This window comes from Calypte anna, chromosome 3, assembly GCF_003957555.1.
Source record: "Calypte anna isolate BGI_N300 chromosome 3, bCalAnn1_v1.p, whole genome shotgun sequence".
NCBI lineage: Eukaryota > Metazoa > Chordata > Aves > Apodiformes > Trochilidae > Calypte > Calypte anna.
Genome location: NC_044246.1, coordinates 39662351 through 39675629, shown reverse-complemented (window position 1 = coordinate 39675629; position 13279 = coordinate 39662351). Strand labels below are relative to the sequence as shown.

Sequence of the window (13279 nt, the reverse complement as noted above, 5' to 3'; positions counted from 1 at the left end):
TCAAAGCCAGTTCAGCCAGGAGGTCAGGTCAAGTTGTTCAAGGCTTTATCCAGATGGGCCTTGAAAATGTCCAAGGATGGAGAGTATGTAGCCTCTCTGTGCAGCTTACTCCAATGTTTGATCTCCCTCATGGTGAAAAAGGTTTTCCTCGTGTTCAGTCAGAACAATTCATTTTAATTTACAGTCACTGTTCCCTGTCTTCCTTCTGTGGAGAACCTGGCACTGCTGTTTTTAAAATGTTCTCTTTCATAGTGTTCAAGGTAGTTGTTTTCTATTGTTTACTTATGAATGACTACTTGTATTTTGTTTAATTTTAGATAAATCCAGGACAGATCTGGAACAAGTACCTAAGGTATGGTTCCTGTGCACTGTAAGCTTTTATAAGGTTTTTTTCACTTGTAATCATGAGTATAGGAACATACTCTCTTCTTTGTAGAAATTTTGTCCAAGCTGATTGCTTGAGCTGGTTCTCAAGAGTATCTGCAGTGCTCAGAACTTAAAAATACTAAGAACAATCTTCCCTTTTCCCTTTTCCCTTTTCCCTTTTCCCTTTCCCTTTTCCCTTTTCCCTTTTCCCTTTTCCCTTTTCCCTTTTCCCTTTTCCCTTTTCCCTTTTCCCTTTTCCCTTTTCCCTTTTCCCTTTTCCCTTTTCCCTTTTCCCTTTTCCCTTTTCCCTTTTCCCTTTTCCCTTTTCCCTTTTCCCTTTTCCCTTTTCCCTTTTCCCTTTTCCCTTTTCCCTTTTCCCTTTTCCCTTTTCCCATTCTGTTGCTGTTGTTTCCCATGGTCTTGATTTTTCTTTTACTTAAAGTAGACTATAAATACTGTTATTTTTTTAATATTTAGTAGTTAAAAACTGAGAGCCGGGCAAAATTAGTCACTCTGTTCCAAGAGGAGAGAGAAACTGAAGAGTTTCACAGAGGCTTGGCTATTGCATACTGTACAACTTAGTGTTAAGTGTAACTCCCTGTATCCTTGAGCAAAGCCCTCTTGCATGTATGCTCGCAGCATATCTGATGTGGGTTTTTTGTGACAGGTTCATAAAAGAAGCAACTCCAGATTCCATTTCAGTCTGAGTATTTTTTTTCTAGATACATTTAAGAAGTCAAAGTGTTAGTGTGGGTCAGCATCTCTGTGCCAGTTGTGTAGACTGTCACCTAAATAGATGTCACTGCAATTTTAAAGTCCGGGAAACAAGCATGTTTGAGTGTGGTGTGATACTACAGTCTTATGTTCAACCTTTTAAGATTACAATTTATAAATAGAGGCAAAAGCATGCTATTGTCTGCCTGGAAGCCTAAAGTCTGAACCAGTCTTGTCAAGTGAAAGTAAGATTATCAGAGAGAATTTGAGATGAATATTTCTCTGATATGTGCAGAGTTAATGTGACAAGTTACTGATTTTTTTTTTCTGTGATCAGCATGTTTGATGCACTGTACTAAAAGAGATAAGCATGAGGTTCCATTGCTTCCCAGGCATCACTTTCTGCAGTCTGACACCTGCTGTATCCTCAGACTGATAGAAGCTGTGGCCTCAGAAACAAGCACATCAGCAGCAGGATGTCCCTGTTTCCTCTGATCCTTTAGTGGACTTACCTGCATTTTAATGCCGCCTGTTTTTTCATGTTCAGGATGTTTAGATCATCTTGAGTGCTTGATAAGATGTAATTTTGGAGCTGCAACTTCCACTCTTATGAAGATAAGGCTTTGTCAGGTCACACAAGCTTTTCAGATGTAAAGTAAATTGGTTATAAGGTCTGGAATGAATTTTTTTTCCTGGATAAATGAAAATTTTTTTTTTAATCAACAAAAATAGATCCCTGTTAGCTTCATGAGGCAGGCGGTGTGTCAAACTGGGGAGGAAAAAGTAGCTGTGAGAGAGGTGTATTTATTTCTTCTTTTTCTCCGTTTCAGATTTTTATGAAACCAGATTTTGCCTTGGAAGATCCCTTAACATTTAATGTCGTTTTACCATGGTCTCATTTTAGTACTGCTGGTGGAAAAGGAAACCGTGACGCAGCTTCCTCCAAGTTACTTCAAGAAAAGGTACAGCTTTGATACAGGCTCACTGTACAGAGAAACTCTGTAGCTGCTGCTCTGTGCTGTTTGTTGAGACATCCCTGTTGCAGGCTTTGTTAGCTCTCCTTTTACATCAGGCTGCAGATTGTTGCTAAACAAAGCAGGGAGCATCTTACCAAAAGAGAACTTTTTTCCTCTGCTAAATAAATGTATTTATCAAATATGGGAAAAAAATAATCTGTATATAGCATAAAAGTTGGCTCTTCATGATCACTAAAACCTAGAAGAGCAGGTGTATATTGAGAACTTCAGAGATGGGAAGCTGTTAGGGAGAAAGCAGGTCCTTAAGGAAGGAAAGCTAGAGGTTGTACTCTGTTTAAAACTATTGCTTTCTCACATCTCAGGAGAACTCCATATTCAAGGCACTGTGGTTTCTGGGCTAAAAGAAATACTAAATCATAAGGGTTTCCTCTTTTGTTGTCATGTCATTTGCACTGATCTGTTCTTGCATTTCACAAAGGACTTGAGAGCATTGGAGAGTATGCAAGCAAAACTGTTTATTTCATATTGGAAACAGAAGTCTTCATTTAATTTTGGGTTTTTTTGGTATTAGATGTGTAGTCATAGTGTAGAAAATCCCATAACTAATAATTTTTATGGTAGCAAATAGAGCTACCATAAATTAAATATTATTATTAAATAGCAATAGAGCCTATTTTCTAACTTTTTTCCTATGTTCTAACTATTTTCCCTTCTGTTTAACCTACTAAAGCTTCTGGGAGCTGGGGAGGGGAAGTGAAAAAAAGAAAGCAGTGAGGTTCCTTAAGGAAAAATAACATGAGATCTTCTGAAAGATGTTTCCAAATTCCGAGGAGTTAGTGTTCATGCTCTCCCTGATCAGGAGGCATAGACACAGCTCTGCTGGAGGCTAACTAGATCCTTCATTGGGTTGTCCTCCACACCTAAAGTTGGAGGAATACTTCTTCAGAGTTGCTGTCCAAAAATGAAAAAACAGTGTCTGGCATATGCTTTAAACTTGGAAAGTGAGCCAAGCAGCAGGAGAACGGACACTTCATGGACTTTCAGTGAGGAAACCCAGAGCCCTCTGATGCAATTGAGTGAAAATAAGGCTTTGAATAGCTGTGAGCTGCACTTAGTTTGCAGAGATGAAACAAATTGTTACACTGCTTTGTGTAATTGAAATAGGCCCCAGTTTTTCAGGTTTGGTTTTTTTTGGTGGTGTTTTTGTTTTTGTTTGGTTTTTGGTTTTTGTTTGGTTTTTGTTTGGTTTTTTTGAAGGCTCTGAACCACATGAGATTTACACTTAACACCTGTAAATAGACAGTTTGCACATAATTATCCTTTTCTCCAGGCACTATTTTTCAACAGGATTTGGGAAAGTCTGCCTTAAGCACAGGTACTTAGGCTATTAGCACTTTTGTGTTGCTGCTGACCAACTTGAACAATTTCCCCTATTTTTTTTCCTCCTTACCTCCTTCCATGTCTTACTCTGCATTGGAACTGTAAGGTCTCTGAGGCAGGTACTATAATTTTGTTCTGTTTATTTTACCTCTCTTAGTGTAGTGAGGGGACCTGGGGCATCTGGTTGGTACAATCACATGAAAAAATGATCATAAAACCACTTTCTCTAATCCCTGTGGCTAGGTGACTTACAGCAGTTTGGTGGAGAATGGTTTTGGTTAAACGTTTTTAAAAAGATGGCTTTGCATATTAGTTAAATCCCTGGTGTTAAATGCATGTGGCTTGAAAATAGCTATAAGAAAGAAACATTCTCCAGCTGATTTTCTTTCTATGGGCCTTTTGAAATTCAGCATGAGGTTCGAGTACTTGTTACCTCTTAGAAACCAGGTCATCTGAGCATTAGCATTCAGATGAGCATCCTAATGCCTCAGTCCTTTGAGTTTGCATATTCAGCATAAGCCAGAACACAGCTTTTACGGCTCAAATAATCAGGGTAACCCAGTGGTCTGGTGGCTGTTCTACAGAGAGTTTGAATTTCAGATTTTAAACATGTAGGCATACTCTGTCTCTGGGAATCCCACAGTGCCAGCGCCCATGAAATGCATTTAGTAGGAACTCCAGCTGGCTGGCAAAAAGCAAGTACAGCCAGAAATATCCTGAGGATTTTTCTACAGATAGGATGCTATAGCCTCCTAAATGAACAGAGCCATTCCAAAGCCATGTCATCAAGTACACTTGGGCTGCATCTTTAGCAGCTTCACTGACCCAAAGTGTATGCAGTGTATTTGCGGGTGTTCTTCCCTAAAAGCCAGTATCCAGAGTTGTCTTATGGTTAATGGCCATATTGTAACACTGTCAGTGTGCAACCTGTGGCATCAAAGCTTGGATACTTGAAAACTATTTGCTTTACTACCTCATAGTTTTCAAGCCAGAGAAGCATTAAGTCAGCCTTCCCAAAGTGATTTTGAGCTAATTTTTTTAAAAAAAGAAATCAAACCACAACAGGTAGCTATTTGCTTACTAATCTGATAAAGGGGGTTAGTTTTTATGAGCTGAATTTCCTCAAAATATAGCACAAACACCCTGATAGTAGATTTGCATGGTGATAACCTTACTTATCATAACGATACTGTTAATTTTCTCTCCTCTGTCCTCTTTCTAGCTGAGCCATTATCTGGACATTGTGGAAGTCAATATTGCTCATCAGATTTCTCTGCGCTCAGAAGCTTTTTTTCATGCAATGACCTCTCAGCATGAGTTGCAGGACTACCTCAGGAAAACCTCCCAGGCTGTAAAATTACTTAGAGAGAAAATCTCCAAAATTGATAAAGTAATGTGTGAAGGCTCACTTCGAGTTTTAAGACTGTCACTCACCAGAAATAATTGCATAAAAGCATACAATAAACTGAAATTAATGGCTACTGTACACCAAACACAGCCCACAGTACAGTTGCTGCTGTCTACTTCTGAGTTTGTTGGAGCTTTGGACTTAATAGCTACAACACAAGAGGTGTTACAGCAAGAGCTTCAAGGCATTCACAGTTTCCGGTAGGTAATCATCTAGGAAACTAGTAAAATGTAAAAAGAGATAAAATATGTTTGAACACTTGATGTTGGCTAAAAGGGTTTGGTTTACCTTTGTTTATTCTTGGAGGATATGGTACAAAATGTCAGTGTGACTAATGCATATGCCAGAGCTTTTTTTTTTTCTTTTTTGGGGGAGGGGATGAACTTTTAACATGTAGATGCTTTCTGCTCCATTTTTGTGGTTTAGGGGTGCAGAGATAAGAGCCGGACAGTGGCTGTACCATCATCTTGCAGTGCCTGTAGGCACAGCTGAGAGATGGTTTCCTTCTGGTGGTCTGCAATGCTCATGCATGCAGCACCCCAGAGATGCAGGTTTTGCTACACAGGTCCACTCCAGGTCACTGTCCTTAGTGACTGATCTAGGGGTCACTGTCCTTAGTGACTGACCCAGGGTCCCTGTCTTAAGGGACTGACCTAGGCATGTGTTATTACAGGAATATGCACAGACCATGTATTGAATAAGTCAGCCTTCAGCCTGTGCTTGGGCTGGAAGAAGCTTTGAGAGCAAACCCAGTGCAAAGCTGTCGAGCCATGGCTCAAAACGTGGTCTGAGGTTGACAGCTGGTCAGATGGGACAGTGGCCAGGAGATGCTTCTGCTTTTCTGTCCAACTGAGAAATCAATTTCTGCCATTTCTGTGAGCTGCTGAACTTGAGAAGGGGAGAAACAGTGGGAAGATGCTGCCTGAGCTGCTGTTGTTACTGGTTTTCCACTGGTGTTTTCAACAGTGGCAGAAAGTAGTGAGTCCAAGGTCCTGTGGTGTTGCTTCTGTTAACAGAGAATGCTTAGAGCTCCACTTGGAGAATGCACTTGCTACACTAGGCAAGGTCCTCTGTGATATGCAGGAGTAGAATCTACAGTATTACAATAGAACCCTTTTAGCTGTTGTAAAATAAGCTATCATAAGGGTTGTATACAGTTTAAAAGTGTCTATGCAGATCTGCCTCTGTTGTATGATGCTGACAGAAGTAGTGTATGCTAAATCAGGTCCAAGACTTGAATCAGCCTGTTGAGGAGATGAACACTTAGTTTTATAAGTTGATGCTGGGAGGGGGTTGTTTGCTTGGGGTTTTTTTTGTGTGTAGAGGTTATGTGGTACCTGCAACCTGGTTGTTACCAGCTTCCATAATTAAAACATGGTGGTTGCTCAGTAACTGTAACATGGATATTCAGAACTTTATACAGTTACTGCTCTTGTCCCTCTGTTCAGAACACCTCCTCTAACACCCCTTCTAGCCGGTTCAGAAAGACTCAAATTTTATGTAGAAATTATCTCAGAAAAAGTATTTTATAAAACCTTGCATTTAAAAAAAAGTTAGAGTTAATAAACTAGGGGGAGGAAAGTTGTTAGAAACTGTTAGTCTTTCTCTTTTAGATCAGACAGTCCATCTTCAGACACCTCTGTGCAGTTTCTTTCCTCTTTACTGTTCCTGCTCTTAGCCACTTGATTAAGGTGCACAGCCCTTGACCGAGTCACGTTTGCATTTACCTTGATGATAGTGAGTGTACTTCTACAACCCTGTGACAGTATCAATCAGAATTGGTTGTGTTTTGCAATCAAGTAACCTCCATGCTACGTCATCAGAGAGTGCAATTCTGTTGTGGTTGTGATTAGTATACATGATGTCCCAAGAATGTGCCTTTATTTTAAAATTACACCCAGATGTGGAACATCCTTGCAGGTAAGTATTAATCTTGTCTGTAAAAAGTTATTTCTGTGAATAACATTCAGTTGGTTGGTTTGGTAGAGTTAAAAATAGTGATGGGAGTGAGAAATGTCCCTGCTGCTTTGCATATTGAAGGTTCAGAAAGGTGTGTTAAATGCAGTTTAGGTCATCACCTGCACCAGAGATGCAAGTGCAGTTGAGAAGCCCAGCACAGTTGTTCCAAAGTCTGGCAGTGGCCTTTGTATTTAATGTGTCTAGAGAAATAATGTGCAATGGAAAGATGAAGAGATTTACCACTGAATGCAGGCTAATGATCCAGCACTGTATTAAAGCTAGTGAGCCAGGCAAGATCATCCTACCCAGTTTTATCCAAAATATCACAGCTCCTGTTAATTCTCAGTGGTAGTGTCTTTTCCTTTTAAGACAAAAAAAAAAAAAAAAAAAAAAAGGGAGTAAAGCAGTCTGATCTTTACAGGTACTTGATGCTCTTGGCTGTTGGTGTAAGTTGGAAAATCTGGAGTGCTTGATATCTCAATTTCCCACTTCTAATTCTCCGCTAGAAGTTTTTCAGTTTTCAAGACTGGTTGATAATTCTGATGTGAGAAATAAATACCCTTGTTCTGTATGAAAACAGTCTGCAAAATATGGTTTAAAATCTGCAGTATATGGAAAAATATTTTTCGTTTAGAATAACATAAAAATGACAAATTTAGAAACATATCTGCATTTTCTGAAAGCCATCCTGTAATGTGAAGCCATTATTGTACCTCAGTCATGTGAATTAAATCTATGATCACATCAAAAGCTCAGATGTTTTGAAGTGGAAGAACAGGTGGATTGATGAACTGAGAAACTGGAGGAGAGAAATAAGTACTCCTTTTTAGCACCCATATACTTAAAAGCAGTGAGTATTCTACGTTCTGGTTCACTTCATTGAGAAGAGAGTTACTCTGCACCTTACAAAACAAAAGAAAAACAGGAAGCCCTGCATCCAGTTTTACCCTCCATCAATATGCAAGTCCATATGTTGTGCTGCAAGGTGATGGTGCCTCTGAAAAATGCTCTGAGAAGTTAAAGATTTCAGCCTCCCATTAAGCCAATGTTGATTGCATGGAAATTGCAATGGTTATTTTCTTCATCTGTGAACTAATGATTCATTTTCAGGTTGATTATTTAGCTCATATCTCAATGGCTGTTTTTCTTAGGCATCTTGGCTCACAGCTTTGTGAACTGGAAAAGCTGATAGATAAAATGATGATTGCAGAGTTTTCAACTTATGCTCGCAATGATTTAAATAGACCCCTAGAAGATGATTGCCAAATTCTAGAAGAGGTATGTCTGTTACTGAAATAAACTCTCTTTATGAATATGTTTGCATCTTTAACATACTTAATTAGCACCATCTAATTAACACAGGTCGCTAGTAGCAATATTATAATTTTATACTGTTTCTCTTCTCATCCAAACCTTTCCCCCCCCCCCTTTTTCTTTCTTTTTCCCCATTAAGTTAGTATTTGCAACAAAACTCATGGAACCACAACAGTCCTCCTTTTTTTTTTCGAAAGAATCTCTTCTTTTTTTCATTGATTAAATGTATAATGAGTTCAACCTCAATGTGTAAGTGGAAAAGAACATGGACCCTCATATCTTCTTACCTGTAAAATGTCAGTGTTGCAATGAAAGCTGATAGACAGAATGAGAACAACATGCAACTCCCTGTGCATGTGAGTGCTTATCTCAAGCATATGGTGGCCCTGAATACATGCTTCATTTACAGTGTTTGCATACATATGTATATTCCTTGTGCCTCTGAAAATCAGAAACATCTGAAGATTAAGCTGTTGTGATTGCTTTCAATCCTGAAGACAATTTTTCTGGATTTTGCCTGAAATTTTGTCTGTAACAGGCTAGACCCTGTTAACTGTTTAGTCTTTTTTCATCTATGGGTTTAATAAAATACTATGGATATCAATAGTACTTAAATATTTCCATTTCTGCACTATAATTTCTTCCTACCTCCATGCTGCAATGTGATAACCTCTCATTTGTGCTGGTGCAATTGTATGTAGTGACATTCTTGCTTGGGGTAAGGAAACTCAGCAAGTGATCTTTAGAAATATCCATGTTTTTAAGCATAAGTGGATGAGCACAATTGAGAAACAAGCATGAAAGGGGATGGGAGGAAGGAACTCTCTTAGCTGGTATTGCCACTGGGAACTTTGTGTAGTTAAATCATGGCACTAGTCTCAAGGCACTTAACTGACCTAAATACTGTTCACTATGTGTTTGATACATGAACTTTCTTCCTGCTGTGCAATTTCTTAAAACTGTTTCTTGTCCTCACCTTGATATTTTTAGTGTGTTGGGTTTTTTCTGTTTTTTTCTCCTTGATAGGAGAGACTTGTGTCATTAGTATTTGGACTTTTAAAACAAAGAAAGCTAAATTTTTATGAAATATATGGAGATGAAATGATTATTACTGCAAAGAACATAATTAAACAGGTAAGCCAAACTCTTCTGGTGTATTTGTCAAGGTTGCCTCAACCCCTTACACTTCATTTTCTAAATAGTTACAACCAGCTCTGAAGTTTTTTTGGTGGTTGATGGTCTTTCATTTAGAGCAGCTGAGCTTGCAGTCACTAAGGACTTTGATGCAGAGAGGTCTGGAATGAGTAGGTTGCAGAAGTACAGCGTATCGCAGCTTTCTCTGTGATTATAATTCTGAATCCCCTGATTTTATCTTAGGTTTTTGGTTTTGTTTTGTTTGTGTTTTTTAACACATGCATTTCCCAAATGTGTCACAACAGTGTTTCAAATTAAAAAAGAAAAAAACTAACCAACCCACACCAAGAAAACTCCAGCCCCCCCAAACGAAGAAGCAAAAAATTATTAGCATAAATACATGAAGAGAATCAGATGTTAGCATGCACCTAGTATAGGCACATGATAAAAGGCTTGCAAACATCCTTTTCTAAGAGACCAGAATAAATTTAGGAAAAAGGTGTAAGTACTTTCCTGTAAAAAAATATTTTAAAAATTAATCCTTCTCCCTATTGCTGTGGTTGTATGCCATTTAGGGTAATGTATCTTTCTTTTCAAGCTGAAAATCGTTGGAGATAAAACCAACCAATGAGCAAAGTTCAGGTTACTTCTTTGGGGAAAAATGCATAGAATATTTTGGGTAGTGACAAGATGGCTTTTGTTTACAAACAAAAACTTAAAGACTGTGAGCATGCTTTTGGTAGTTTTAATTTTACACATCTTGGTTTTTTGCATGCATGTGTGAGAATATTGTGTAAAGGGTGATTTTCTGCCCTAAAAGTCTATGATTATTTCAAGAGTCATGTTCTGATGTCTCTTGAAGACACCTCTGATTTGTATCTCAAAGGCTGGGAGATGGTCAGGTGGAGGGTTTGCTGTCAGATGAAGGCAGCCTCCTCTGATCTCATAGTATAGCATGCTGTCCTATGAAACAGACTGGGAAAAGCTTTTAAAAAACTTTTAAAAAGCTTTAAAAAAACTAAAAAAACCTCACACTTTTAAAAGCTTGGGAGTTTTGTTTTGTTGTTAAGTATTTTGTTTTAAGCCAGATTTGCTACCCAAATTAAGGTTAAGCACCCCTGCCCTGAGCTGCTTGTTCTCTCCCCACCTGAAGGTGATGAGATGCTGGACTGGGTCATTGCCATGCTCACTGAAAACTCAGTGGAGAGCTTTTTAGTCATGCTGTATTACTGTAAGCCTGGGAAAACAAGAGCATACAGCTGTGTACAGCTGCTCTGAGACTTCACATGAAGCTTAACACCAAAACAAACAAAAAACACCAACAAACTAAAAAACTCCATAAATTAATACAAGGATAAAATAGTTCATCTGCCCATCAGTCTCCACTGGCTTTTCATTTGCCTGTGTCAGCAGTCATGAGGAGATTTTTTTTTTCCTTTAAATTCTCTCTTTAATCAGGTAATAGGCAGGTAGTGCTCCATGTGTTCCTGCTCCTTTTTATCATAAGGTATTTTTTCCATTCAGCTGGGAATGTTTGTCTTTATGTTGTGATTTTTCAGGTATCACCTCTGCTCAGTAATTGACAAAGTTTAATCAACTTCCAATGTAAATTTCTATCAAATAGAAATTTAAACAGGATCAAAGTATTTGTGTGGTTTGTAGAATATGTTTGCATTGTGGCCCATTGTCTCAACTCTTGAAGAAATTTTTCCTTAGTAAAGGAAGCTCTTTTCTTTCCCACATCTCAGATGTGCTTCCTGTTCAAACACATTGCTGATCTGTTTTGGTCAGTTTTTTAGTAGCTCTTTATTGCCAGGCAGGTGAGAGAGCAGATGTTTACAAACACTGAGCTGCTTAGTTCAAGAGCAAGGTGTGTTTTTTAAGAAGCCTCTATTCTGATAACCATTATGCAGAATGCAGGTAAAATCTCTGTAGCTTGATATGGTGGCCATCAGTCATCATTTAGATTGTCCATACTCACTTAAAGCAAGATGAGTTTAGTGTGCTGCTACTGGCTTATTTGATCAGGTTATTGATTGACATTTGGGAGAACCCCTAATTCAGTCTAAATGGCTTACAAGTAGTAACACAAAAAGAGACAACTGAGCAAATCACTGTTAAAACAAGAGATAGGTTTGGGATGAACATCAGTTGTTTTGGAGACCTGAAGAAATTGGCCAGTTTTGTGTTTAACAGTTGAAGAGCAAATGTCCTTTGAGGAAAGGCCACAGCATGGCAACAAAGATATGGTCTAATCTAGGGAGATGCAGAGAACTCTAGAAACGGAGGCAGGCAGTGCCCTGGAAGTGATGAGGAGGACAGCCAGACAGCAAATACTATGCCTGCTAGGACAGCAGTGAAAACTGGGTCTCCCTGAAGTGTTGAAAGGCAGAGTGTAGGTGTGTGCTTCCACACTTTCCCTGGTGCTGTTCATTCCAGTATAGGTTAGTTCCCAAATCCTGTATTTAAAGCAGGAAGAAACAAAATAAAAATCAACCTACATTTTCCAAAATCAGTCACTTTTGAAAAGGGAAGAATATGGCTACTGCTGTTCTTCAGAACCTGAGCTGAGAGACATTTCTGAAATGGTGGTTAGCAGCTGTGCTCAAAAGCCAGGTGCTTTTGAGATGGAGCCAGCGTGCCCTTCAGAGCTTAGTACACAGTTTGGAACATTTTGATCATCTGTATTTTGCAAATAGATATGTGGGGGGGTGTGGTTCTGGGGTTTTATTTTGATTTTTTTTGTGTTTAGAGAAACAAGTTGTTAAATGATACAAATATGTCTTTTCACATTTATTTTACTTTTCCTTATTTATCTTGAGGTTATTGTGTATGTTATGAAACTCAGCAGCAGTTAGAAGGAAGCTAAGATTTTGTTTTGTTTTGTTTTTTCCCTTTTAAATTTGACAGTGTGTGGTTAATACGGTATCGCAGATAGAAGAAATAGATACAGAAGTGGTTGTTAAGTAAGTATACAGCCAGATTATTTTTTTTTTTTGGTTGTGGGTGGGGATAGGAGATGGATGCTTTTTAGCATAGATAAATTTACCAACCTAATTTGTATTTAAATTTCCCTGTAATTAAGGTTTATCCTTCTGTTTTCACCTTAGGTCTCTGCTTCTGTCTGCCTCTATGGAATAATCTATATTCCTTTTCTCATTCAGATTCTAATGTTACCTTAACCTTACTCTAAAATAAATTCTGTGAATATCTGAACTCAGTATCTGAAGCATGAGCTCATAGCTACTTGAAGGCATTCCCTATTATCATAATATGGGATTTTGTATTAAAAGGTGTCAGTAGGTTTAGTACCTTTCTCATGAATGAGAATAAGAGCAATCCAGAGAGGAGATCAGACAATTTCAGACCAAAGAAAAATGGGTAGGAAGGAATCTCACAAAGCCCATCAGAGGCAAATGCCACGTCTTGTGTTTTGGAAGGACCAGCAAGGGGAGAGGCAAGAGCTGGTTGGCTTCAGGGCAGGACCCGGGAGTCCTGGTGCAGAACTTGTTGGCCATGTACCAGCAGTGTGTCCTTGCAGCCACAGCCTGGGTCACATTAGCATAGCCAGCAGCTCCAGGAACAAGCATGACACTGAGATCTAGTAGAGACCACTGGGTTGGTTGAGAACTGAAGCATGGAGTGTAGTAGGAGCAGCCAGGGGAGTTGGGCTTCTCCCCCCCCTCAGCCTGGGGGTGGGGAATCTTTGGAGAGCACTGCCCATAGATATCCCATGGGAGCGTTACAGTAGAGCTGTAGACAGAGCCAGGCTCTTTCTCAGAGGTGTTCAGGAGAAAGATGAGGGGTAATGGGCATAGATGGAAGATGTTGCAACACTAGTTGAATCTTTGGAAAAATGTGTTCCCTACAAGGATGGTCAAACACTAGAGCAGAGCCCTGGGGAGGCCATGCAGTCTCTGTCCTGGGGTGCAGTCAAGCCTTGACTGGGCTGGGCACAGCAACCTGATCTAGCAGGACCTGTGCTGAGCAGGGGTTAGTCAAGGCACCTCCAAAGGCCCCAGTCCCA

General features: G+C 39.2%; 1 protein-coding gene across 9 annotated transcripts in view; it reads left to right on the top strand.

The window, feature by feature from the left end:
• The window catches only part of VPS54 (VPS54 subunit of GARP complex), a 50921-nt gene that overhangs the window by 16169 nt on the left and 21473 nt on the right, over window positions 1-13279 (top strand). For 4 of the 9 annotated variants that reach the window (XM_030448446.1, XM_030448444.1, XM_030448445.1 and 1 more), the window contains 6 exons: window positions 318-352; window positions 1911-2042; window positions 4660-5045; window positions 7956-8082; window positions 9145-9252; window positions 12163-12218. In XM_030448446.1, the coding sequence (XP_030304306.1) occupies window positions 318-352; window positions 1911-2042; window positions 4660-5045; window positions 7956-8082; window positions 9145-9252; window positions 12163-12218 (844 nt within the window). The remainder of the gene's footprint in view (window positions 1-317; window positions 353-1910; window positions 2043-4659; window positions 5046-7955; window positions 8083-9144; window positions 9253-12162; window positions 12219-13279) is intronic. The other 5 variants (XM_030448450.1, XM_030448448.1, XM_030448451.1 and 2 more) reach the window with 2 other exon arrangements.